The sequence below is a fragment of the Stegostoma tigrinum genome, chromosome 14, assembly GCF_030684315.1.
Source record: "Stegostoma tigrinum isolate sSteTig4 chromosome 14, sSteTig4.hap1, whole genome shotgun sequence".
NCBI classification, from domain to species: domain Eukaryota; kingdom Metazoa; phylum Chordata; class Chondrichthyes; order Orectolobiformes; family Stegostomatidae; genus Stegostoma; species Stegostoma tigrinum.
Genome location: NC_081367.1, coordinates 52,787,336 through 52,814,734, shown reverse-complemented (window position 1 = coordinate 52,814,734; position 27,399 = coordinate 52,787,336). Strand labels below are relative to the sequence as shown.

At 40.0% G+C, this 27,399-nt stretch overlaps 1 protein-coding gene across 15 annotated transcripts in view; it reads left to right on the top strand.

Moving 5' to 3' along the window:
* LOC125457523 (disks large homolog 1-like) overlaps positions 1-27,399 on the top strand; it is a 406,012-nt gene that overhangs the window by 8,755 nt on the left and 369,858 nt on the right. For 8 of the 15 annotated variants that reach the window (XM_059651158.1, XM_048541837.2, XM_048541849.2 and 5 more), the window contains exon 3: positions 8,542-8,711. In XM_059651158.1, coding sequence (XP_059507141.1) covers positions 8,542-8,711 — 170 coding nt within the window. Of the gene's footprint in view, positions 1-8,541; positions 8,712-24,894; positions 24,961-27,399 lie in introns of all 15 variants that reach the window. The other 7 variants (XM_059651157.1, XM_059651153.1, XM_059651152.1 and 4 more) reach the window with 1 other exon arrangement.

Below are 27,399 nucleotides of genomic sequence, written 5' to 3'. Positions count from 1 at the left end.
TTCCTGTTCTGGTGCCTTACGCATGCTGAATTTTGAAGAGCAGTGGATCGAATGGCCCTCTGTACAGTAAGATTAACTGATTCTGTTACTCTTGTGTTTAGCGAGAATGCACTGAAAAATCCATATGTGGAGTTAGATATGGGTTGCTTTTGGGAACTGCAAGGTAGAGAGATGCTGGTAATACAGGATTATCTTTGCCAAATGTTACAGGTTGTGCTATTTCCTTGCACAGTAATTGGATATTCTCACTGTAGTTGAAATCATGTACTCTGTTCATGAGCCGGTTGGTGTCGATCACAGCATCTGTTGTGAATCTTATTTTGGGGGAATAGGTACTTAAAAGGAATCAACTATCCTTCTGAAATCCATTCATTTAATGCCAATGTGAATTTGAATGATTCCAATATGATTGAATAGAACACTGGAAGCCTTTCAAGTGGCATGGTATCTGATCTGCCATTTTCCTTTTTGTGTCTCTTGCAAGAATTTTTACTGCACTGAAATCCATTCAACCCACTGTTACATATAGTTATTTTCATGATTGGCTAATGTAGAAGTAGGAATTCATATTATCCACATTGTAGAATCTTGAGTCCTTACCAGTTTTTCTCCCATTTTTAAAAGATCATAATGACCAAATTCCTGGGAGTGAATGATATTTTTATCTTGCAGTGGATTTCTCAAGAGTATACTTAAGTTTTATTTTAGTTATTTCAGGAAAGAACTGGGTGGCTTTTGGTTTAGAAATGGTATTGGGCCATAGAAGATAAGGATGAAGCCAAATAGTGAGTGGAATTTGGTTTCTCAGGTACTCTGACAATGGAAATGACTTGAGGCAACTATTGGAAGATGTAAAGTTTAAGTGGTTGGTTTGGAATTGTTTGTAAACTTTTGGGCATAGAAAGGAGTTTTGTAGTATTTCAGGAATTCAAACTAAGCAGACAAAACCCTCAACACAGCTGATTCTGAAACAGTGTGGTTTTCTTGGAAGAAAGTATGACATAAGCAATGCATTATTAAGGTTTCTTCTGTTGCTGGTTGTTAAGTGGTCAATTTCATTTTGTTGGACACGTAATGACAAATGATACATTTTGTAATAGTGCTTACAATGTAAGGTGGGAGAGTTGACTCCGGGCTGCAAAGTTGTAGCCATTCTTTGTATTGTTGTGAATGCACATCAGTTAAGGAAAGTCAGCAGAGATTTTGCAACTCCTGAATTGAACAGATGTGTCCAAGTTGTGTTAATTGCATCAAGTTGTTGTATTTGCAGCTCCAAAGTATAGACACGATGCTCATTTTAGATGGGTTTCGTTTTTGCTCTTGTCATGTTTACTGGTTGGAAGTGAATTGACAAGAAGTTCATGTTTGTATTAGACTTAGTTCTGCTCCTTCCCATTCCAATGTTCTCATCAAAGCACCTTTTATGGCATGAATCAAAATTTAATCTTTTAATTATTCTTTCATAGGTTGTGGACTTCACTGCTTAGTCTAACATTTCGTGAACATGAGCAGGTGGTGAGCTGCCACCTTGAACTGCTGCAGTCCATTTAACATAGGTGCACCCCCAGTGCTGGTAGGAGGGAGTGCCAGGATTTTGGCAAAGCAATAGATTTCCAAAATAGTATGGTGTGTGACTTGATTAGAGAACTTGCAGGTGGTGGTGTTCCCATAAATCTGCAGTTCTTATCCTTCTGGAAAGCGATGTTGTGGAGTATGGAAACTGCTGCCGAAGAATCTTGGTGAATGTCCTCAGTGCATCATGTGGATGGTATACAATGCTGTTCCTGTGTGCAGGGGGTGGAGGCAATGAATATCTGTGGATTGCTACCAGTCAACTAGATTACATTGTCAGGACTGGTGTGAAGCTTCTTCAGTGTTGCAACTGCACTTATTCAGGCAAGTGGGGAGTATTCCATCACACTGGCCTTGTAGAAGCTGTACAGATGCTAGGGATTCATGAAGCGATTTACTTGCTGTCATATTCCTAGCCTCTGATCTTTTTGTACTCCCAGTCCTTGTATGGCTAGTCCAGTTCAAATACTGGCCAATGGTAACCGCTCGGACAGTGGTTTGATATTGCCATTATTTTTAAGAGTCAGTTGTTAGACTCTTTGTTGGAGGTGGTTCTTGTCAAGCATTTGTGTGGCACAAATGTTACTTGCCCCTTGTCAGTCCAAGCATGCATATTGTCTAGGTCTTGCTGCAATTGAATGTAGACTGGTTCAGTATATGAAGGAAAGCATCCTGCATAATATGCTGTTTACCACCTTTTGTCTACCTGCCCTGCCATCTTCAGGGGCCTGTGGACATGCACTGCATGGTCCCTCAGTACCTCCCCTTATTGTATATTCCCATGCCTTGCACTTCTCTGGACTGAATTCATTTTGCCACTTTTCTACCCATTCAATCAAGGCATTGATATCTTCTTGCATTTATTCTTTGCTATCAAATACTTACCCAGCTTTTGTCTGCATATTTCTCAATCATGCCTCCCACAATGATGAAAATCAAGCAACAAGGTGTCCAGCATTGAGGCCTGTGGAACACCACTGGAAATCACTTTCCATTTGTACAACATGTCAATGGTTATCCTTTCTTCCCCCTGTCACTGAACCGGTTTTTTGGATCTTATTCTCACATATCCCATGAGATTTAAGGTCTTATGTGGCAGAATGTTGTCTATGAATTTCAATAAGGGATTAGAGAGCATCCACTGTACAACTGCCATTGTCCTCTTTGTCACTTACCCTGCAAATTAAGTTAGTGACACAACCTTCCATCAACAAAGCAATACTCGCTACCCTGAGTGATCCATGCTTCTCCAAGTAACCAAGAATCAGGTCTCAATATTGATTATGATTTACCCACCAATGATGAGGTCCCCCTCGTCTTTGCTTTCCGCTGTTCCCCACCCCAATCTCCACATCAAAAGTGTCATAAGTTACCATTAGTCCACCTTAGCTGGATGCCACCACCAGACACTCATTCCCTTCCCCTCCCTTGTTGGCCTTCTGCAGAGACCGTGCCGTCTGGGACACCAGTGGTCCACTTTTCTCCTGTCAGTACCTCATCATACCATGAAGGCATCCTCCCATGCAATTGCAGAAGGCTTGTTGATGCTTGTCTCTTTGTCTCCTCCATTTTCACCATCAAAGACCTCGGGCGCACCTTCCAGCTGAAGCAGTGATTTACCTGCATTTCATTCAATCCAGTTTACTATATTCACCATTCACAATGTGGTTTTCTCTGCACTGAAGAGATGAAATGCAGACTGGCTGATGACATTGCAAAACATCTATGTTTCATCCATAAAACGAACCCTATCTTCCAGTTGCTTGCCACTTCAGTATATCACTCTGGTTCCCATGCCAACATTTCTGACTCAGGCCTGCTGTAGTGCTGTAACAAAGCTCAGTGCAAGCTGGAAGAGTGACACATCTTTCGTTTAGGCACCTTACAACCTTCATGACTCAAAATCAAGTTTAACCATTTCAGAACATGAACATCCTTTCCTTTGTCTATTACTGATCCCCACCTCCTAGGATCTATCACAGCAAGTTGTTTTTAGCAGAGCTAATCCATTTCCAAGTTGCTATTAACACCCGCCTAGCTTCTCCTCTTTCTTGGTCTATGATCAGTAATCCCTTTTTTGTATGTCCCATGCTCACTTACCTTCGCCTGTGTGATCCGCTCACTCCAAGCAGCCTTCTGGCTCCCAAAGACTTTTATAGAATCTGTATTTTTAATGTAGCTTTCTCTTAATTCCTGCTTTTGAGGAATTAATAGCTAAATGATCATCTTTGAGCACTTGCAATGCACTCATTCCTGCTATCTTTCAGAGTGCTATTCAGCTTGAAGTTCAATGCACCTCTTTGTGTGTCTCCTTGATTATGACTTACCAAAGGAATGAGGATTATATCATGCTTCATATAGTTTGCATAATCCTCATTATTCCACTTGCATTTCTGTTTTTATCTATGTTATTTCCCGATTTGATAGGGACACTAATAGGCAGTATAACTCAGTTAAATATTAGGCCAAAGGATGAGCTTTAAATTTGGCTAACTTAAGCTTGAAATCACCTTTTTAAAGAATTATAGTTGTTCTGATGGATGCACAAATTGACCCAAACTTGAATTTTGTAATGCTGCGTCTAAAGTGGCCCTTTTAAAATATTTGCTCGAATATGTCTAATTGAAATATAAATCTTTGCTTTCTCGGCTGCACTCCCCTGTCATTGTCCTCACGTACCGTTGCCCCTCCACAATGTAAGTTTCTATTTGCTGCCTGTATCATAACTCCTTTCATGTTATGTTCACCCATGATCCTTGTGTTTGTTGACCTGCCTCCAGTTCACCAGTGTTTGCTTCAATTTTATATTGGTATCGTCATAGAGTCATACAGCATGGAAACAGACTTTTCGGTCCAACCAGTCCCATCTACCTGCTCCTGGCCCATGTTCCTCCAAACCTTTCCTTATTCATATTTGTATCCAAATGTCTTTTAAACATTGGAAATGTACCTGCATACACCATTTCCTCAGGAAGTTTATTCCACACATTCTGTTCAAATCTTTTGTTATCCTCAGTCCTGCTTAACTGTCTAACCTTGAACTCTAAACCATTCTCCAAACTCTGCATTCCAAGAACGTACTCTATTGTGGATACCCCCGCTTTCTCTGTTAATGTCATTGTTGGAATCTGAAGTTTCAGTCATCTTGCCCCTAGGTTTGGAATTCTTTCCATCAATCTCCTTTTTCCAGCTGTTTCATAAAACATGCTAAGTTTTAGTCAAGCTTTACTATTTCCTGTTTAGGCTCTGGTGGCAGCTTTTTGGTCTGGGTGATAGATCCTAGAGTCCCGACAGTGTGGAACGGGCCTTCGGCCCAGAAGTCCATACCGACCCTCCGAGCATCCTATCCGGACCCACCCCTTATAACCCAGCTAATCTACACATCCTTGAACACTACAGGCAATTTAGCATGCAAAATATCTAGCCTGCTCATCTTTTGGACTATGGGAAGAAACCGGAGCACCTGGAGGAAGCCCACACAGACACTGGGAGAATGTGCAAAGTCCACACAGACGGTCACCCGAGGGTGGAATCGAACCCAGTCCCCGGCACCTTGAGGCAGCAGTGCCCACTACTGAACCACTGTGCTGCCCTCAAATGCCCTTGATGTTGATTCATGTTTCCATCCCTATATAAATGCAAGAGATGAGGGTTTCAACAGTACTTGAATTAAATTGGTATTTATACGTGGTATGAAATAGCTTAGAACTGTTTCTAAGTGTTTGCATGAGTTACCTCCTTACAACCCTGTTCTCTGCTCTTAAAATTGTAGAGATACACGGCATGGAAACAGACCCTTCGATCCAACTTGTCCTTGCTGACCAGATATCTTAAATCTAGTCCCATTTGCCAGCATTTGGCCCATGTTCCTCAAATCTTTCCTATTCATATACCCATGCAGATGTCTTTTAAATGTTGTAATTGTACCCGCCTGTACCACTTTCTCTGTGAACTCATTCCGTGTCTAGTTTTGGACTCTCTTACCCTGGGGAAAAAACTATTCACCTTATTCATGTCACTCATTACTTTACAGACATCTGTGAGGTTGCCTGTCAGCCTCTGATGCTCCAGGGAAAATAGCCCCAGCCTATTCAGCTTCTCCCAATAACTCAAACCCTCTAACCCTGGCATATCCATATAAATCTTTTCTGAACCTTCTCAAGTTTAACTAAACCTTCATATAGTAAGCAGGCCAGAATTGAATGCAGTATTCCAAAGTGCCCAAACCAATGCACTGTAGAGCTGCAAGATGACCTTCCAACTTCTATGCTCAGTCCACTCACTAATAAAGGCAAGCATACTAATTTTGCCTTCACTACTCTGTCTACCTGTGACCCCACTTTTGAGGAACGATGAACTTGCACTCTGGTCCTTTTGGCAGCATGCCTCTCCAGGATCATACCATCAAGTGTATAAGTCTTGCCTTGATTTCCCCACCAAAACGTAGCACCTCACATTTATCTACCTTAAACTCTATCTGTGACTTCTCGGCCTATCCGCCCATCTGACTATGGTCCAGTTGTATGAACAATTTTGGTGCCATCTGCAAATTTACTAATCATAGCTCCTATGTTCACATCCAAATCATTTAAGTAGATGACAAAAAGCAGTGGACCCATCACTGATCCCTGTGGCAGACTGCAGGTCACAGGCTTCCAGTTGAAAAGCATCTCTCCACAACCACCCTCTGTCTCTCACCTTATAGCCAATTTTGTATTCAAATGCCTAGTTCTCCCTGTATTCCATGTGACCTAATGTTTTTAACCAGTCTGCCATGTGGAAACTTGTTGAGCACCTTACTGACTCCCATACAGACACCATCCACTGCGCTGCCTTCTCCAAACCCTTTCATTACTTCTTCAAAAAACTCAATTAAGTTAGTCAAACATGATTTCTTACCACAAAGCTATGTTCACTGTTCCTAATCAATGCTTGCCCTTCCAAATATGTCATTCCTGTCCCTCAGAATTCCCCCCATCACTCCCAAACAACCAGCCTACCACTGCTATCAGGCTCACTAGTCCACAGTTTCCTGGTTTCTTCCTTACCATCTTTCTTAAATAATGGCACCAAGTTAGCCAACCGCCAGGTTTCTGGCACCTCGTGGGTGGCTATTGAAAATACAAATATCTCAACAAAAGTCCCAGTCATCACTTCCCTAGCTTCCCACAAATGGTATACCTGGTCCAATCGCAGGGATATATCCATCCTTATATGATGTAAGATGTATAGTACCATCTCGTCTGAAATAGTTTCAATATTTCATTGTTTATTTCCTCTCGCGCTCTAGCTTCCATATCCTTCCCCAGAGTAAACACTGATGCAAAATACTCATTTGGTACCCCACCTATCTCCGCCACTTCCGGACTTAGGCAGCCATGCTTTTCTTTGAGGTGTCCTACCCTCTCCTTTGTTAGTCTTTTGTCCTTAACGTATTTGTAGAAACTCCTTTGGATTCTCTTTTAACCCAATTTACCAAAACTATCTTGTTTCCTGTTTTTTGCCCTCCTGATTTCCCTCAAGTGTTTTCCTACTACTCTTCACTCAATTGCTGATGTCTATACTGACATATGCTTCCTTTTTTCTTGACTAGAGCCTCGATTTTTTTCTAGTCAGCCAAGATTCACATTCCGTCCCTGGACTCTTGGTGTCTCATTTTTGAAGACTTCTCACTTTCCAGCTATCTCTTTACTTGCAAATATCCCGCCCAATCAACTTTTGAAAGTTATCGCTGAACACTTTTAAAATTGGCCTTTCTCCAATTTAGAATTCTGTCTTTTTGATCAGGCCTATCCTCTTCCATCACGGTTTTAAAAATAATCAAATTATGATCACTTGCCCCAATGTGCTCTCCCACGAACTTGCGCTGCCTTGCTTTCCAAGAGTAGGTCAAGTTTTGCTCCTTGTATCAGTAGGTGAAAAACCTAACAGGGTTGCAAGTTTGTTATATTGCAGAACTTGAGTGCGTTACGGTGCTCTTAAATGCAGTGGGTTTCATAGAGTTGTTGCACTTTTGCTCGATATTTATTACAAGTCCTGTCATTTGTTCACGTGGATATACAAGATACCCAAACTATATTTGTGCAAGTGTAGGGAATGATCTATGCATGTTGACCAAGGATTATCTTGACCCATGTCACCAAACAGATTAGCTAGTTTCTCATCCTTTTATTGCTGTTTATTTTGGATACTGTTAGCTGGCAGGACAATGCATGCTGTCTAAAAGTGGCTGTGATGTGCTTTAGGATATCCTGAGGATATGAAAGATGGGTTATGAATACACTTTAATTGTTCATGCTCTCAAACACTGTTTGGTAAATGAGATTTCTGAAGTTTCACCAGTTTCTCAGAATGGACTAACCTTTTTAAAGATGCTTGAATTGATTTGGTCAGTCAGTTCAGAAAACTGCTTTAGTGTAGCATGCACGAGGAATGCTGCCATTCACAAATTTTGTTTGAAGTATTTTCAGAAAGCTTTTAACTTCTTTGAAAATAATGAGAGAATTTTGACTAGGCAGAGAGAGGACAACTAAAGCTTTTTCTCCTAATGTGCATCCTGGGCTCTTCATCCCATGCGTGGATCTCTTGCTGCATTTAGCTCTAAGCACATACCAATGTCTGTTTCCTTCAATGTCATTGTATGGGTTTGTTGTTAGGATAAAATGTAGACGAAGTAAACACACAGCTAATCCTAATGGATAGATGTGCAGAGATGTTGCGTCTGAAACTGTGCAATGTTGCAAATGAATATTGAAGTCTTTTAACATTTGTTTATTTTGTTGCTTAAAAATTGTTGGCTGTCTCTCAACAATTTATCTGTGGTTCTTAACGAGTAAAGTTTGGATTATTTAGTCATTATTGTAACAAAAATGATACTGTTATTTGAGAAAAGGTACAAATTGGGAGATTCCTGTGGTATGTGTATCTTAACATGATTGTGGACTCTCGATACGTGTTCTTGTTTTCCAGATATTCAGGAATTTTATGAGGTTTCATTGTTGGATAATCAACCGGTTCTTGCTCAAAAGACAACTGGCATTGTTCCAGCAGTCCATAATTGGGATATTTCCAACCTTCCAAGCACAACTGTTACGTCGGAGGCAGTCACTGTTAGCCGTAGCCGTAGCCCTAGCACAGAGGTAAGTGTATTTTGAAAAGGTAGACTGACTAATGTATAGGTGTAAAGCTAAAGTAGTACTGTTACTAATGGCATGTCAGATCGAATTCAGTGAACTGCCACATTGTGTGTGCACTAACAGGCCGAGATTGACTGATTATGGTAAAGTTATTCTATGGATCACCATCTGTACTTTTCAAAACCTGAAGTTATCTTTGGTAATATATCAGTGATTATGTGCCTGTTTAGCTGACCCATTTTGACTCCTACCAATGTAATTCACGTGTCCAAGAGCCGAATGTTGGGCCCTAGTCAAGACTATTATTGAACTTGCAGCAGAAATAAGAGATTCTCTTGTTCATATGTGTTCTCCTATTCCCATCTAGAGCTGTTCCATACATCTTTCATTTTGCACAATAATGGATCATCTGAGCATGTACAGCCACCTGCTTTCCATGTTAATGTTTGTTGTTGTTTTGGATGTCTTCTGGAAAGATGTATTGAAGTGTTTCTTTTTCAGTATTGAAGCCATTTGTCCCCGATACTACTAAAAAATATGGTCTGAAGTAAAACTGGTGGGAATGAAAATTTGTACAAGATGAACTAAGCTGGGTCTAGTTGCTCAATCGTCTCAATTTACATTGATGTTTAACTTTGGAAATAATTTAGCCATAATCAGAGATTGCCTGCAATGATTTTAGTTTCCATTCTGACTCTCTCTACCTGTGGAGATCCCTAACCTCAGCTTCCTAATGTTTCTCATGCTGTCCCTTCAACAATGTTATCTGAAAATAATTCTGGTTTCATATGTATGCCAGTGTTACATCCTGAGCCTCTGAAATGCTACAGCATTGCTTGACGTTCAGTATGGGAGGGCAAACAACATTTTCCTCCAAGCAAGCTAAGGGTAAGTTGTAACTATTGTCTTTGGTCCCTTAAGCTGAGCAAGATCCTTGACCAGGACAAGGTGATCTTCCCTATTACACAGCGCATATTAATTCCGAAGTTACCTACTTCCACCTCCAGGAAGATTGCTTGACTTCAGCCTTGCAGTAGTGCATCTGATACTGAAATCTTCATCTATGCCTATGTTATTATCAAACCTGATTTGTCCAATGCTGTTTTGGTCAGCCTCTAATCTTTCACCTGCCTAATGCTTATCCAAAATTCTGTTGTCCACAACCCCTCCAAATCTCACTCATCAATCTCCCCTGAGCTTGTTAAATGTCTCTGACTCCCTCACTGGTACTTCCTCAACTTTTTAAAAATATGAATGAGAATTATATCCTTTCAGAGCCTGGTCTTTCCTTACTTGTACTGCCTTTCTCTGCTGTACTAGCATTACATCACTGTGCTCCTCCAATTCTAACCTTCAGAGCATCTTTAATTTTGGTCACTTCTTCAGATATTTTTGTTAATTGAGACTTGTAGCAATAAAGTGCAGGTTGTTGGCAATTTCCAGTTGGTTATGGAATGTGGGCTGCTCATAACCTGACATATACATGATAAAGACAGGACCCATTTTAGTATTTGAGAGATGTAGTAAGTTTGGTTGGATTCAGTTATTGTAATGAAGTTCCTCTTTTTGTGCATGTAATATGCCCAAGGAAATGTGAATTTCTAATATTATGTAGGGGGCTCCTTAAAGCTGCAGAAACCAATTTTTACTAAGTTATTTATTAATGGGATTGCATCTTCATCTAGTCCCTCTTACCTTGCCAAATTATCAACAAAGAGCTTGACATTTTTCCTTCAAGATACTATTTTGTCTGAGACTTTGTTATGGTGTAAATACAACTGATTGGTTGAAGAGGTCATTTTAGAAACCACGTAAGAGGCAACAGCATTGCTGGACCAGACCGTGCAGTACAACTAAAGTTAAATTGCACATTGAACCACCTGGACTATCCTGGCTGCCACTACACTTTTAAGCCCTCACAAGTGGTGAGGGATAAAGCCATAGACCTTCTGTGGATACCACAAAAATGTGGATACTATAAAGCCCCATCTCATGCTTTCAATGCATGCCCAATAAAACAGAAATATGTCCTATAATGTTAGAAAAACATTAAAATATTTTAATAGATACTTAAATATTTAAGTACAGTACAATACCTTAAAGGAAAATATAAATACAGCACTGTCATACTATTCTTAGTGGAGTTTAGAAGAATGTGGGTTGGGGCAGGGAGAAAAATTTCACAAATCTGTGTAATTTAACAGGACTAGATAGGCTAAACATGAGAAGGATGTTTGTGGGGTGTCTGGGACTAGGAGTAAAAGCCTAAGGATATAGGGCAGGTCATTTAGGACTAAGCTGAGGAGAAATGTCTTTGCTCAGAGTGGTAAGGCTTTGGAATGCTCTGCCATAAGTAATGGTTGAGGCCAAAACATTGAATGTTTTCAAGAAGCAGTTAAATACAGTTCTTGGAGTAAGGGTCAAGGGGCGTGGGGAGAAACAGGAGCAGGGTACTGAGTTGAATGTTAAGCCGTGATTGTGTTGAATCATATTCAAACAGGCTTGAGGGCCTGACGGCTTACTCTGCTTTTCTATATTTCTGTGCTATGTAATGTATAGGGTCTGATTATAATATGCATTTAGTACAGTACCTTTAATAGAGTACCCTGTGTAAGAGTTGATGACCTGAGAGGCATCTTAGAAAATTAGGAAATTAGTGACAGTGGTATATTGATTTTTTTTTTTCTGCATTCAAATTCCCCAGTAGCTATGGTGGGATATAATGTTATTTCCAGATTATTCATCCACTGTCCAGTAACAATAGTCCATTGCTACTGGATTTGCTCCTGTATTGCAAGATCAACTTAAAAGCTGTTATGTATACTTGTCATGCAGTGACAAATGCTTGTTAACTAGAATGCTTTACCACATGTGAAAGGCATACAGGTTCATATTTCTTTTCTGCTCTTTCTTCATCTTTGCACTGTCATCTTTAATTCCTCGCCCCATCACTATACCTTGGATTTTATTTGGCCACGAATAAGTTTGACAGGAAAACGAACCTGTATTTTAACATTTAGAACTGTGCTGTGGCTATACCCTTTTATATGTTTTGTATTAGCTGTAGCTGAGGTGAGGCAATGATCGAGAGGCACATCTATTACCTTACGTATGGATTCACATCTGGATTTCTTGTAAATCTTGGGTTAAAAATAAGACAGCATTCTGAACTTTGGTGATCATCAAAAGAAAAATAAAATTGCATTTGTAGCTTAAGTTGTTAATTGTCAGTTTTTGTAATGCTCTTAATTTATGTGCAATTAGCGCGAGAAAATTGGAAGGTGTCCTCCTTTCCCGAGATTTTTTTTAAAAGAATGCCCATTACTTGATAAAGCTAATTAAATTGCAATGCAATTTACTGTTCTAACCTATATTCAAGTTATACCCTGTGCCGGACCTTTTAATTTTAAGGGTGAAACATTTTATCTGACAGTGGACTTTCTCTAATATAATGAAGAAACAATGCGAAGTCCAAATGTCAGAACAAGTTTCTAAACTATTTTAAATGTTGTTAGATTTCTGTGGCTCAATAGCATGGAACAATGTGTTGTGTGTTGTAACGATGACCAGTAACACAAGACTATTTAAAAATGAGGGTTGGGATATGCTGTCTCTGGACAATCTTAACATAGTGGGGCAATTTGATACCAATGGACAGGGCACTTTGTTTTCTATGTTGTCAACACTCAAAAACCTGTTTGTTTTGACAGCTTTGGTGTAACACCAAGTTACGTAACATGTGGCAAATGCCCTAAGTCCATTTCCTGGACTGTCATGAAATGGTTGATCTCAGCAGGGGCAGAATCTTGCTGGCTTAATTTATTCAAAACGCGGAGGGTGAATGAAGATGTGTGGGTGTCATGGCTGAGTCGCTGTTGCAGGGTGAACCCTCTTGAATACGTGAACATGAGATCTGGGATTCTATTCAAATTCAATGTCTGCTCAAGAATCCAGATGACTTTTGTTTAAGCTTTTGCATGGAGTGCCCAATCGGACTAGATGCTGGTGACCCCACAGCTGCACAATATAGATTCTTGAGGAATGATGCCGTATGTTCTCTTTTAAAGAAAGAAAAGAGTGGTGAATGTATGTTTGTGTCTTATTTACTGAAATTGCTGCACATGGAGGGAAAGGTCAGTATGGTATAAGTTTTTTTTGTAGTTAGATTTGGAAAGGATGTCAAATGGTATTATGCTTGTGACTTATGTAAGTGACATTTTTGCTGATGGAAATGATTTAATATGAATAAAATCTGGAGGTGTTTCTTTGCAGTGTCAGATTTGCAGGATGGCATGTGTGGGCAGTGAGGTGTTAAGTATAGCTGTTCTGTGACAAGCTCTCTCCTTGCTGAATGCCATTTGTGTATTATGAGGAAATACAATTGCATATTTTTGCTAATGTTTATTTTTGATTTTATTGGCTTTCTAGCTGTATGGTTAACCTGTTGGCTGGATCTCTGGGGATGACATTTGCAATAAAGGCAACTGTTGGATTAAGTACAGGAACATGCAGCTTCCCAGTTGAGAATTTTCAGATATTTGAAGGGGGCCTAGAAGGTGGTAATGCCTGTTGTGTATTCATTAATGTTGACTATGTAGTACAATTTAGAAGGAAAGAATATAAATATACAAATTGTAATTAATTTGGGTGGGAAAAACTTCTGTGTCACACAATCACACCAATTCTTTGTGTTGTGATTTATGTTTCTGCAAAATTAGGCTTTGGGGAAAAGTTTGCAATAAATGGCTTCTTCCCTCTTTAACCCCCATCCTCACTATCGCTATTTTCCACCTGGCTCTTCAGTTTTCTTAATTATTGCAGTAATCTTCCTCATGTCCATCCACGAAATTAACTGCTTTACATCCTCTCTGCTGTGTATCCCATTTACTGATGGAAATTGGGAATCTGCTTTAATGCTGGTTAATTTTTTTTGTAAAGTGTACCATGGCATCTTTATTAACACAAATTTTAGCAACATGCTAACTCAAGCCTGCAATGGCACAAAGGACAGCAAGATTATTACTGAATGCAAATTGCGAGACCATTCTGCTGCTTGGGTTCAGTTGATGTATGGGAGGAAATCTAGAATACACGGCCAAGTGGTTAAAGATAACTTGTGCCAGTTATGTCATGAAAGCTGTTAATTTTGAGTATCGTAACTTGACTAAATATCATATCACCAATGGCCTAAATTTTTAAAAAAATTATAGTTTCCTTTGTCTCTCAGTTCTGTAATATCTTTATGAAATCTGGTGGTTTAGTTGATTAGCAATATTATTCATTTTAATTTAAAATTAAAATCCTCCATTTGTTTGTCAATCTGTAAAATAGTGGACAAACATCTCCTGAGTTTAATTAAAGCAAAATACTGTAGTGCTGGAGGAAAACACAAGGAAGAGGTATTAGAAATCCTACAGAGGGTGAAGATAGATAAGTCCCCTGGGCCGGATGGGATTTATCCTCTGATCCTCTGGGAAGCCAGGGAGGAGATTGCCGAGCCTTTGGCATTGATCTTTAACTCGTCATTGTCTACAGGAATAGTGCCAGATAACTGGAGGATAGCAAATGTGATTCCCCTGTTCAAGAAGGGGAGTAGAGACAACCCTGGTAATTATAGACCAGTGAGCCTTACCTCAGTTGTTGGTAAAGTGTTGGAAAAGGTTATAAGGGATAGGATTTATAATTATCTATAAAAGAATAAATTGATTAGGGATAGTCAGCACGGTTTTGTGAAGGGAAGGTTGTGCCTCTCAAACCTTATTGAGTTCTTTGAGAAGGTGACCAAACAGGTAGATGAGAGTAAACCGGTTGATGTGGTGTATATGGATTTCAGCAAGGCATTCGATAAGGTTCCCCACAATAGGCTATCGTACAAAATGCGGAGGAATGGAATAGTGGGAGATATAGCAGTTTGGATCGGAAATTGGCTTGCTGAAAGAAGACAGAGGGTGGTAGTTGATGGGAAATGTTCATCCTGGAGACCAGTTACTAGTGGTGTACCGCAAGGGTCGGTGTTGGGTCCACTGCTGTTTGTCATTTTTATTAATGACCTGGATGAGGGCGTAGAAGGATGGGTTAGTAAATTTGCAGAAGACACTAAGGGCAGTGGAGTTGTGGATAGTGACGAAGGATGCTGTAGGTTGCAGAGAGACACAGATAAGCTGCAGAGCTGGGCTGAGAGGTGGCAAATGAAGTTTAATGCAGACAAGTGTGAGGTGATGTGATGTACTTTGGTAGGAGTAACCAGAAGGCAAAGTACAGGACGAATGGTAAGATTCTTAGTAGTGTAGATGAGCAGAGAGATCTCTGTGTACATGTACACAGATCCTTGAAAGTTGGCACCCAGGTTGACAGGGCTGTTAAGAAGGTATACAATATTTTAGCTTTTATTAATAGAGGGGTCGAGTTCCGGAACCAAGAGGTTATGGTGAAACTGTACAAAACTCTGGTGCGGCCGCACTTGGAGTATTGTGTACAGTTCCGGTCACCGCATTATAAGAAGGATGTGGACTCTTTGGAAAGGGTGCAGAGGAGATTTACGAGGATGTTGCCTGGTATGGAGGGAAGGTCTTACGAGGAAAGGCTGAGGGACTTGAGGCTGTTTTCATTAGAGAGAAGAAGGTTGAGAGGTGACTTAATTGAAACATATAAAATAATCAGAGGGTTAGATAGGATGGTGACAGCGAGCACGAGGGGGCATAGCTTTAAAGTGAGGGGTGAAAGATATAGGACAGATGTCAGAGGTAGTTTCTTTACTCAGAGCGTAGTAAGGGAATGGAACGCTTTGCCTGCAACGGTAGTAGATTCGCCAACTTTAGGTACATTTAAGTCGTCATTGGACAAGCATATGGACGTACTTGGAATAGTGTAGGTTAGATGGGCTTCAGATTGGTGTGACAGGTCGGCACAACATCGAGGGCCGAAGGGCTTGTACTGTGCTGTAATGTTCGATGTAATAGGTCAGATAGTGCCTGTGGAAAAATAGGTGCTAACATTTAGAGTCTAATATGATTCTTCTTCAGAACTGAGATTTAATTTGCCTCAATCAAAAAAAACCAACCTTCATTTGAAGTGAACCATATATCCTTTCAACACAAGGCTCATTAATGTCAACAAAGTAGTCAAAGTATTCAAGATAACAGGGTGTAGAACTGAATGAACACAGGCCAAGCAGCATCAGAGGATCAGGAAAGTTGACGTTTCGGGCCTAGACCCTCCTTCAGAAAAAGGGTCTGGAGAATGGTCTAGGCCCAAAATGCCAGCTTTCCTGCTCCTCTGATGCTGCTTGACCTGCAATGTTCATCCAGCTCGACACCTTATCTCAGATTCTCCAGCATCTGCAGTTCCTACTATCTCTGAGCCAGAGAATCCAGATTGCCTACTTTGAAGTCCAAAGCTTTTTATTGTTGAATTTACTTGTAAAGACTTTTGCAATTCGAAGTATGTAAACATGAGCAACATTTAAACAATTCCATGGAACTATTGGAATTCAGGTTGTGTTTAACATGTACCCATCATAGTAAAACAGCGTACAAGTATTTGAATATTAAATTCAATGAACTGAAATGTTTACTTCCATCTCTTGAAACAAGTGTGTTTTTGGATGTTTATACACTTGTAATTGAAAACCTCCAGCTGTGTGTTTTTTTTTACTGTTGCTTGTCAAATTGATATCACAAATATGTATTGAATAACTACAAATGGCTGAGACCTTTTAAATTTTTTCCAAGACTTACTGCCGTTTTGTAGCTGCAAATTTGATATAAATTATTCAGTTGGATTGTGTAACTAAAAAGCTTCTTTCTAGCATGTGTGTTGATGGGCAAATACAACTAGATGGGTAGCTTTTTTAGAGAGCCAATACAAAAATCTTTTCAGTTATCCAATTATTCATTCTGGACCATCCAAACAAAATTCAATACTACAACGTTACATTTTTAAAGTACTCTCTTGAAAAAAGAAAAACAATAGATGTCCTTTTGCTGGCCCTCAGATCAAGTTAAATGTTTTGGGTCATTATTTGTGGATTGATAGTTCAAACTGAGGCACAAATAGCAGTTTAAGACCATACAAGATGGGGGATACCGGGTATAGTAAATTTAAAAAGAAGTGGGGTTGTTCTGTGTAGTGCTTTTTAAAAAAACTTTAATTATCTGCAATAAAGCAGATGACACTATAAAGTTCACTCTTTAGGCATTAGGGACTGCCGCATTGGAATTGTTGTCTGTTCCTCTGCTCACATGTCTCCTTCGTGGATAAAGTTCAACTGATTAGGATTGAAATTCACTTTGTCCAAATTGTTAATTGCCTTACTCGATGCTGTAAGTTAATTTCACAAGACCAATGCATGCTCAAATTTTGAGGCTTGATGCATCTTGGTTGACTTTGCTGCTTGATGGTAGTGGAAATGTGCAGAGAATGTGGCTCAAGCTGACAATCTCTGACAGCTAGCCGAAAGGAATGAGTGAACAGTAATCATTGCTTTCCAATTACATTTATTTTAAAATATGTAAATTAAAGAAAAGGTTTAAAATACCTGTTTTAACTAGAATTAGTGACCTTTACCTGAAGTTTGTTCAGCTAGGACCTAACTGGGGAACTAGAACTGGTTCAAATTCTTGAGCTTTTCTTTTTCAACCTTTTAGATGTTTTTTATCTCCAATTTATTTCTTAGTCCCTATTGTTCCATGAGCTATGTTTTCTCTTGCTGATTGAATGGGTAGACTGTTAAACTTCTTTAATTGTAGTAATCTTTGCATGGCTTGCAATTTGTTTTGTTTGTTTACTGCCATCAGTTTTTTTTGTCTTGGGATCAGTGTGGGGTTCTATTCTATACTGTGTCTCAACTGGACTGCTGAACATACTCTGGTGATATCAAATACACTGAGCTTCTTCTGAATTCTATGCAGAGTCTGGATTTTAGGTAGGTGACTGGAAAGACATCCTATTTCAAAATCTCCTGTTGAATTTAATAGTTCACCATTTGTGAATGCAGCAAAACATTGGGGTTTTTTGGAAATTTAAAGTCTCTTTCTTCCATTGTTCTGTTAATAGGCAGCATTCTGCAGTGATTAACTGATGTAAGTTCTAAGAATGCCTGCTGTTAACTTGCAGGCAGTATTTGGCAGGGCTCCATTGAATAGACCTTCAGAAATGTCCTTCATTGGTTCAGCTGGATGTTGCAGGGTGCACAGTTGGGAATGTCATTTGCCTGCTTTTTACTGTGGTATAACTATTCCAAGCAGGTGGTTGTGCATGTGGGATATAACTATTGAAAATAGTATTCTCAATTTTCAACTTTTCCCTTTTCCAGTTCAAACTTTCATGCCTAGATTTTTGCTTTCTTATGCACATCATGCAATCTACAGAGTAATTTCAGTTGAATGATTCAAATGCTGAGTGACATTTCTATTTTTTGTCACAATTTGACAGCCTCAGTAAAAGTAGTCAACATTTTTGATTTCAAAATGAGAGAGTATTGTTGTTGAAGTACTGCTGTTCAACTTGCTTCTTTCTCAGCGTGCTTGTCTTAGGTATATTAGTAGGTTACTGTGAACTGTGCCATGTTACTATTGAGGCCTTTTCTTTCTTGTGATGTTTGCTGCAGTCAGTATTATAAAGTGTCAATCCAAAATACTTGTCTATCAGCAGTCATCTTCATTGGCAAGATCACTTTGGAATTGCACACTTTCATCCTTGAAGATGAAAAAGATAATCATTTTCTTTTATACATTCATGGCTTATGGGTGTTGCAGCCCTAGCCAACATTTGTTGCTTTGAGAAGTTGGTAACACACTTCCTCCTTGAATTGTAGTCCAAGAACGACAGTGCTGTTAGGAAGTGAGTTCCAGTCTTATGACCTAGCAACAGTGAAGGAATGACAATATCTTTGCAACTCAGGATAATGTGTGTCTTGATTGGAAATTTGCAGGTGTTAGTGTTCCCATGTGTCGGTTACTCTTGACCTTCTATATGTTTGTTGTGGAACTTTCAAAGTGTTGTCAGATCAGCCTTGGTGGATTTCTATACTGAACTTGTAACTGTTGTACACAGCTGCTGCTGAGTGGCGCTTGTAAAGGGAGTCACTGTTTATGGATATGGTGCAGACCAAGTGGGCTGTTTTGTCCAGTATGATGTCAAGTTTGAGTTATGAGGAGCTGCACTCATCCAGGCAAGTGGGGAGTACTCCCTTACCCTCTTGATTTGTGCTTTTATAGATGGCAGTCAGTCCGTGGGGAGTCAAAGATGTGTTACTTGGTACAGGATTCCTAGCTTGTGCCCTCTGCTAACCACAGTATTTATATGGCCAGTTCAGATTCTGTTCAGTGATAACCCTCTGGGATGGTAGTAGTGGTTTAGTGATGGTAATGCCTCTAAATACCAGGAGGTTAAACCCTCTCTTGCTAGAGATGGTTGATGCCTATCACTTGGGCAGTGTGAATATTTTCCATTTTTCAACCAAAGCCATTGGGTTAGTGTCCACATCTTGCATTTGGGCATGGATTATTTCAGTATGTGAAGAGTTGTGAATGCTGCTGTTTGTGTAATGATCAATGAGCATCACCACTTCTGACCTTACGATGGAAGAAAGGTCAATTAAGCAGATGAAGATAGCTGGGGCAAAGATGTGACTATGAGGAACTCCTGCTGGGATGACTGACCTCTGGCAAACAAAACCTCCTTCCTTTGTGCTAAGTATAACTCTTACCAGTGGAGAGTTTACTCCTGATTCCCATTGTTTCAAGTTTTCCTCCGGCTCCTTTCTGCTTCACGCTGCCAAATGTGAATTTGATGTCAAGGGCTGCAATGATCCGCTCAGGTGTTGAACTCTTTCATTTATCTATGTTTCAACCAAGGCTGCAAGTGAGGTAAAAAGCTGCATGGCCCTCATTTGAACCTCTATTTTATATATTTCAAAGACCGTCTAGAAATGACAGTTGTAAATAATCAGTCAGAATGATTATTAAGCATGTTGACTTGAATGATTCTTTGAATTTTGTTTTAATATCATGGCTATTTTTACCTCAGAAGGCATGTTTCGAATCTGTTTCCAATCTAGAACCAAAATGTTCACCTACTCCAAACCAGTATGACTCTTTCCTTTTAGATGTGAGTGTCAAGTCTGTGCAAAACAAGCTCAGTGGTCCTAAAAGTAAGACTTCTTGTGGTTCACTTGTCAGTTTGATTTGATTTTACTTCTGGAAAATAACTTGGGACACTTTTTGCTATGCTAAGGGCATTACATAAACGGGTGCCTTTGTCTGATCTTCTGCCTTGGGTTCTACAGCTATTTAACTGAAGAGCTACCCAGATTGAAATGTGATGCCATTGGTAATCTGAAATTATCAGTGTTGATAACATCTGCAAGGTCACGTAAAAATGCATTGTGTTTATCTCTATGGGGCCCCTTGTGTATGTATCAAGATTATTGAGCATTTATTGTAAACCCATGCTTGCATCATTTGTAAAAGCTGCATGTTCGATTAGCTAGTATTGAGCGTTTTATAGAAGCTGGAATGCCATATCGTGTCAAAAATTAAGCAAATGTCAAGCATTACTACTTTACCTCAATAACTGTCAAATTACAAACAAAAACAAGGTTGCTGGCAAAGCTCAGCAGGTCTGGCAGCATTTGTGAAGGAGAAAACAGAACTAACTTTTCAGGTCCAGTGACCCTTCCTCAGAGCTGATGGTGGCTGGGAAAATGCCAGCTTATGTGCAAAAAATAGGGAGTTGGGTGGGATCGGGAATAAGCAATAGGATAGAGCCAGAGAGAGAGAGAGACAGACAGACAGACACTTGGAGAGATGGAGGAGTTGCTGACGATCAGGCTGGGAGGATGAGTAGTTGTTAATGGGAACTTTTAGTGACTAACAAGGCGGATATGTAATGGCAGGCTATGTGGTAACAAAGCCTGGTGTTTGGGATAGGGGACTGGGGCATGGGCGAGCTTAGGCCCTAAAATTATTGAACTCGGTACTGAGTCCGGAGGGCTGTAGGGTCCGCAAGCAGAAAATGAGGCGTTGTTCCTCCAGCTTGCATTGGGCTTCACTGGAACACTGTAGCAAGCCAGAGACACAGAAGTTTGCCAGGGAGCAGGGTGTTGCATTGAAGTGGCAGGCAATGGGTAGTTCAGGGTCCTTTTCTGCGAGCAGAACGTAGATGTTCTACGAAGCGGTCACCAAGTCTACGCTTTGTTTCCCCAAAGTAGAGGAGACCACGTTGTGAGCAACGAATGCAGTAGACTAGATTCTCGGATGTGCGGGTGAAATGTTCACCTGGAAGGTATGTTTGGGCCCTTGGATACTGGGGAGGGAGGAGGTAAATGCACAGGTGTTGCACCTTTGTCGGTTACAGGAGAAGGTGCCGCAGAACTGTGGGGAGGTGTTGGGGGTGAAGGAAGTGCAGACCAGGGTGTCCCAGAAGTCCCGGCGGAGGGCGGACAAGGGAGGGGAGGGGATTACGTGTCTGCTGGTGGCGGAAAGGGCATCTGGTGGTCATCAGAAATGAAGCGTAGACTTGGTGACCACTTTGCAGAACATCTACGTTCTGCTCACCTGCCACTTCAATGCAACACCCTGCTCCCTGGCCAACATCTCAGTCTCTGGCTTGCTACAGTATTCCAGTGAAGCCCAATGCAAGCTGGAGGAACACCACCTCATTTTCCGCTTGTGGACCCAACGGCCCTCCGGACTCTGTATTGAGTTCAATAATTCTAGGGCCTAAACTCTCCCATGCCCCAGTCCCCTACCCCAAACACCAGGCCTTGTTACCACATAGCCTGCCATTACATCTCCCCTGTTGTTAGTCACTAACAGTCCCCATTAACACTCTCCTATTGTTTACTCCCCAGCCATCCCACCTCCCTATTCTCTGCATATAAACTGGCGTTTTCCCATCCATCAGTTTTGAGGAAGGGTCACTGAACTTGAAATGTTAATTCTGTTTTCTCCTTCACAGATGCTACCAGACCTACTGAGCTTTTCCAGCAACTTTTTTGTTTTTACTCCTGACTTAGAGCATCCGTAGTTCTTTGGTTTTTAATTGTCAAATTACCTTCTTGTGCACCATTGTATAGTAATACAAGAGTAGGTGCAGACTGCTTAAATATACAAAAGGCTATAGCTGAATTTCCTTACCTTAAGCCATGAATTGTATCCCTGTTATACTAGTCTGGCTGTTTATTTAGTGTGACTGTTGGGTTCTGTTAGTAGATAAATTTTTGAGGGAAAAGTATGTGGAGGTGCAAAGTACACTTTTTTTTTCCTACCTTCTATTCAATCATCTACGACTTAAAAAATTGCCTGCTGGGGTAGTCCATCATTTCAGTCAGCAGCAAAGGCATAATTTGAAAATGGCCTCATCTTTTGGCATGATTCCAGCTGTAGTTAAGATGTCACTTATTCCTCTGGAGCAGGTATATTGCTGGCTTCTGCTTCCCCATGGCCTAGGGGAAAGGTTATAGTGAAAAATCAATAGGTCTACCTGTGCCTGACTTTGTTATCCAGTGAACCTGAACTCTCCTTGCACTACTTCCATTCTTACTTTCATTGAAAATTCCTTGCAGGGTTTCGATTTCTTTGCATGCGACAGATTCAGAAGGTTGTGCCTAGGAAGAATTAGACGGCTCTGCCAGTTATTTCTGTCAAGGGAACAATGTTTTCTGTATTAACTGAGTTATTGTTGTCTTTAATTTATTTGCCAGCAGAGCCTTGCAGGCAAAATGCTGTGAGGAATTGTCATTCCATCAGGCTGCAGTTCATCATTGTGTAATTGTAACTTGTACTGTCTTTAGATATGCTATGCAATTTGTTTTCTCACAAAGGATCATGGCTGATTTGTGAAACTTGACCACTTAGGTGGTAACACATATTTTAAATTTGATCCCCTCCTGATCTCATTTATACATGGACTTTTTAGTAATAGGTGTCTTTTAATAATGATCAAAGGCAGGTATACTGACCAGTTGTTCTGTTTTACTTCTTCTCTGGCTGAATCACCTGATACAGCGAAATTTATCCTTCCAGCCTCTCTGCTGATAAACGTCATGGCAAACATTATTGAAGTTCCGACCTGCAAGTTTAGATATGTGGGTAACACATGCACACGACAGATTGTTATTGGAAATTTTTCATTTTAATCTGAATCACTGAAAAGCATTTTGGAACTTCATTTTAAAAGCATTATTTCCCTTGTGACAACTCAAAATTTATAATTTATTGTGACTGGACTCAAAAATAATTAACTTGTCTTGAAAATGAGCCACGAGAGCAGGTCGATAGTGCTTTTAAAAAAAGTCTTCAGAAGCTCTTGTACTTCAGAGGTTGTAATTGGGATTATGCTGATCCATGATGTTGCAACATGCATCTGGGTGAGGTGAGAAATCTTAACAACTGACTTGTTTCAAAAATCTCATCAACTGTGGGCTGTGCTGTAACTAGAAGGATACTGATCTGATATTTATCTCCTTCTCTGAAACCAAGAAGTGAAAAACATAAATTAAAGCAGTTAAATAAGAATCCTTCGGTATGTCTTCTGAATTAACTAAATCTTGGACAGTTTAGCTGCTCGTTTTACGTGGCATTTCACCTTATCCTTTTTATCCACATTTCTCATTTGGCTGAATCTATCTCTGAATCGTTAGCTTGTTACTTTGGAAACAAATGCATTCTTAGTGTTTATGAAGTTTTAAATGCAACCCAGATTTAATGAGCAAGTTACCCTCCATTGGGAGGGTGATTGGAGTGGAAAGTAGCTAAATTATTTAAGACATTTTTATGGCAACAAGGGTTATTGACAGAACTGAATTTCCATCATGTGAATCGCTTTCATTTTTTTTCCAATTTGTTGCAAGTGTGAGCACAGTTCTTGTAGCATGTGCTTAGTTCTTTTACAAAACCAGTTTCTTAAACATGTCTCTCTTTTTTGGCTGTTTGTGTCAGCCTAGTTCATTTACTTTGTTATCTAAGCATTATTGGAATGGAGAGTTGAGAATGCAGTTAAAACTGTCATGTTGACAATAAATATAGAACTTCACAGCTGCTTGTTTTCACTGGTTTTGTAATTTTGCTTAGCTTCAAGGAATGATTTTTAAATATGACAGTAATTAATATGAAGGCTAAAGCATGAGTAGCTGTTTCAAGTCTGCAATTTCTTGTGACCCTTACTCTACCAATAACATTAAATTATTGCAGTATTTTGTTGTTTCATTAACATAAATGTCATATTTTATCGAATTATGCCATACCCATGCCCAATTTTTTCCCCATTACAAAACTCATTTGAGACTCCTAATTATGATGAAACCAGATTCTTAAAAATATAGCAATTATTCTCAATGAGTTCTAATTGAAATGAGAGTGTTCTTTCAGTACCCAATATTTAAATCCAAAGAGAATGCATTGTGACTCACTATACTCTGTGTTCACTTTGTTGAGGTGGTCTAACAACCCTTGCAGGCTTCTTTGGTCTTGGTAATTAAATTTGAAAACTGTTCTAGCTAATCCTGAATAACTAGAAATGGATTTTACTTTTTTCTGTCCTCCTCCAACCACAAATGGTTATTTCAGCCTGGTCTTAACTTAAAGTAACCTGATTCAAACTTGTATGGAAGTTTGGTACACCTTGTTCCAATATTTTAATTTTGCATTAGTTTTACTGATAAAATTATTTGTTAACTCATGTTTTATTGGCAGCAAAGCCACTTTGTAAAATTGGTAGTATGTTATAATTTCAGTGTGCACTTTAGGAAGTGTGAAATAAATGTAGTCTGCATTATTCACTTGAAGTATATCAAGTTAAAACTTCAGTTTACAGAAGTGACTTTAATTTTGCAGGAACATGAAATTTTCTCGTAGATTACTTTTAAATGACTGCTCTTTTGTTATGCATATTTAGGAACAATTAAAGGTAATTCTTTTTTTTTGGACAATTCTGTGTAACGCTTGAGATTATATATAGACAGTTCAGAACTTGTAAGAAGTTTTCTTGAATGCTGCATTTCTGAATTGACCAGGATATAATCAAGTAAGTCAAAAGCATTTAACATTTTTCTTTTGTAGATTCAAATTAAAAATAGTTAATTTGATTGTGCACTAAGTCCTTGCAGTGATAACAGTAATAAGTAGAGTCTCCAGGATCCTTCTGACATTTGTGTCAATTCTCTCACTGTCTTTTGCTTCTGAAGGACAGCTCTCTGCTGAATGAAATACTTGATGTTCTTCAGACTTCTGTCCCTACTCAGGTTATACATGTAAGTACAATGCACTTGTACCATCTTCCATCCCGTATGTTTGGTGGCATTCATTTCTCTTGAGCATTTTTTTTTCCACAAGCACGAAATTCATTCATTTTAAAAAAAAAAAAATCTAATGCAAGTGAACTCGAATGAGAATTGGCTAGTACAAATTTGTTGGATCTGTTTACATTCTTTATCGTGATAGGGATGTTGTTTTTACTTGCTAGTTGGTGATGGGGAGCTCCTGCAGTTAGAAGTACTGAAAAGATGCAGGTACTAAACATCTGTAGATCTGATTAACTCACTTGTATCTAATGTGAAGAATGGGCAAGCAAAGTAAATACATTTAATACAGCTGTTTAAAAATTACTTTATTTTATTAATCTCACCTAAAATGGGGACCTTTGTTCAGGGGGAAGGACCTATTTTACTTGGAATTATAAATAACCATCTATTTAAAATAAGGCTAAGAAAAGAAATACATGGATGTCCTTGACATACTAAAATCTGCAGGTCTATAGACCAAGAAATAGAAAATGAGATTAGACTGGATCGGTCTTTTTTGACCAGCACAGATACAATGAGCTGACTGACCATCTGTATCTTCATGATGGCAATGAGTTAAATGTTCCAGAATGCTTGACTAGAGATCTTTTAGATGGGGTTGTTAATGAACTTTATCTAGATTGCAGATTATTCAAAACTGGATGCAACATGAAATCTAATCAAATGCAAACAAGGGACGAACATGATTTGAAAGTCTGACCCAGCAAACGTTTAGCAGTTTGGAAAATAATTCAAACACCTTTATGCCAACATAACTTTGTTTTGAAGTCTAGTGTAGGATCTGGATGTTAGTTAGGCAAGCATTTGTTATCCATCTTTTAATAGTCCCGAGAAGGTGCCGCCTTGAAGTATGCAGACTCTGTAGTATAGAGCCACCCACATTGTTGTTAGGAGGGAGTTCCAGTGTTTTGGCCTGGAGACAGTGAACAAATGGTGATCTACTTTCCATTGGAATGATGTATAATTGCCATTGCAGAGTGCTTTTGTCTTGGTTGGAGTCAAACTTCAAGTGGTATTGGATTTGCACTCACAGGGAAGTGAAGTCTTGCTTTGTCGGCCAGGCTTTGGGGAGTCAAGAGGCGAGTTACTTAGCAAGCTGGGGTTAAATAAAGTCCAAGGAGTTCAGAAAATATATAAACAGCAACAGGGTAGCTAGGGAAAGGGAAGGTCCACTGGAGGACAAAGGACGGAACTTGTGTGTGGAGCCAGAAGAAGTGGGTGATACTTTGCATTGATATTCATGAAGGAGAAAGACATGGTGGATGGTAAGGTGAGAGAAGGTTTTGATGATATAGGGCGTGTCTATATCAAAACAGTGTTGGGTGTTTTGAAAATCATTAAGATAGGCAACTCAGATAGCAAGAACTGCCGATGCTGGAGTTGGAGATAACACTGTGGAGCTGGAGGAGCACAGCAGGCCAGGCAGCATCAGAGGAGCAGGAAAGTTGATATTTCAGGTCGGGACCCTTCTTTAGAAATGGGGTAGGGAGAAGGGAGCTCTGAAATAAATAGAGGAGGAGTGGGGCTGGAGAAGTAGGTGGGATGGTGATAGATGAGTGCAGGCAGGCAGTGCTCGCAAGGTGGAATATGAGCCTGCAACCTAATGGTCACAATGTGGACTTTACCAGTTTCAAAACCTCCCCACCCCCTGGGTTCATCCTATGACCAGCCTTACCCTTCATGCCTGCCTCCTTGACCTGACACAGTCTGTCCATCTTCTCTCCCACCTATGTGCTCCTTCCATCTCAATGACCAATCCCCAACACTGCCTACCTCCACTCATCTGTCACCATCCCACCTACCTTCCCCAGCCCCACTCCTCCCCTCTGCCTTTATTTCAGAGTTCCCTTTCCCCCTCCCCCATTTCTGAAGACTAGTGCGGACCCGAAACGCCAAATTTCCTGTTTGTGCTGCCTGGCCTGCTGTGCTGCTTCAGCTCCACACCGTGTTACCTCTTAATAAGGTAAACAAGCCCCCAGGATCTGATGGGATGTATCAGAATGCTGAGGGTAATTGCTGTGGTCTTGTACAAAACCTTTGATCCTCCTTAGTCACAGGAGAGGTCCTAGAGGGCTGGACAATAGTCAATGTTGTTCCACTGTTTAAGAAGAGATAATCCAGGAAATTACAGGCCAGTGAGCCTTACATCAGTGGTAGGAAACTATTGAAGACGATTCTTGGATTTACTGACATTTGGAAAAATATGGGTAAAACCTAGTAACAGTACACAGCATGGCTTTGTGTGGGGGAGGGTGTGTTTCATAAACTTCATTGAATTTTCTTAGGGAGTGACAAAGATTATTGAAGGCAGGGCCGTAGATGTTGTCTGTGTGGACTTGGTAAGGCCTTTGACACGGTCCCTCTTGGCTGATATAGAATGTGAAGACT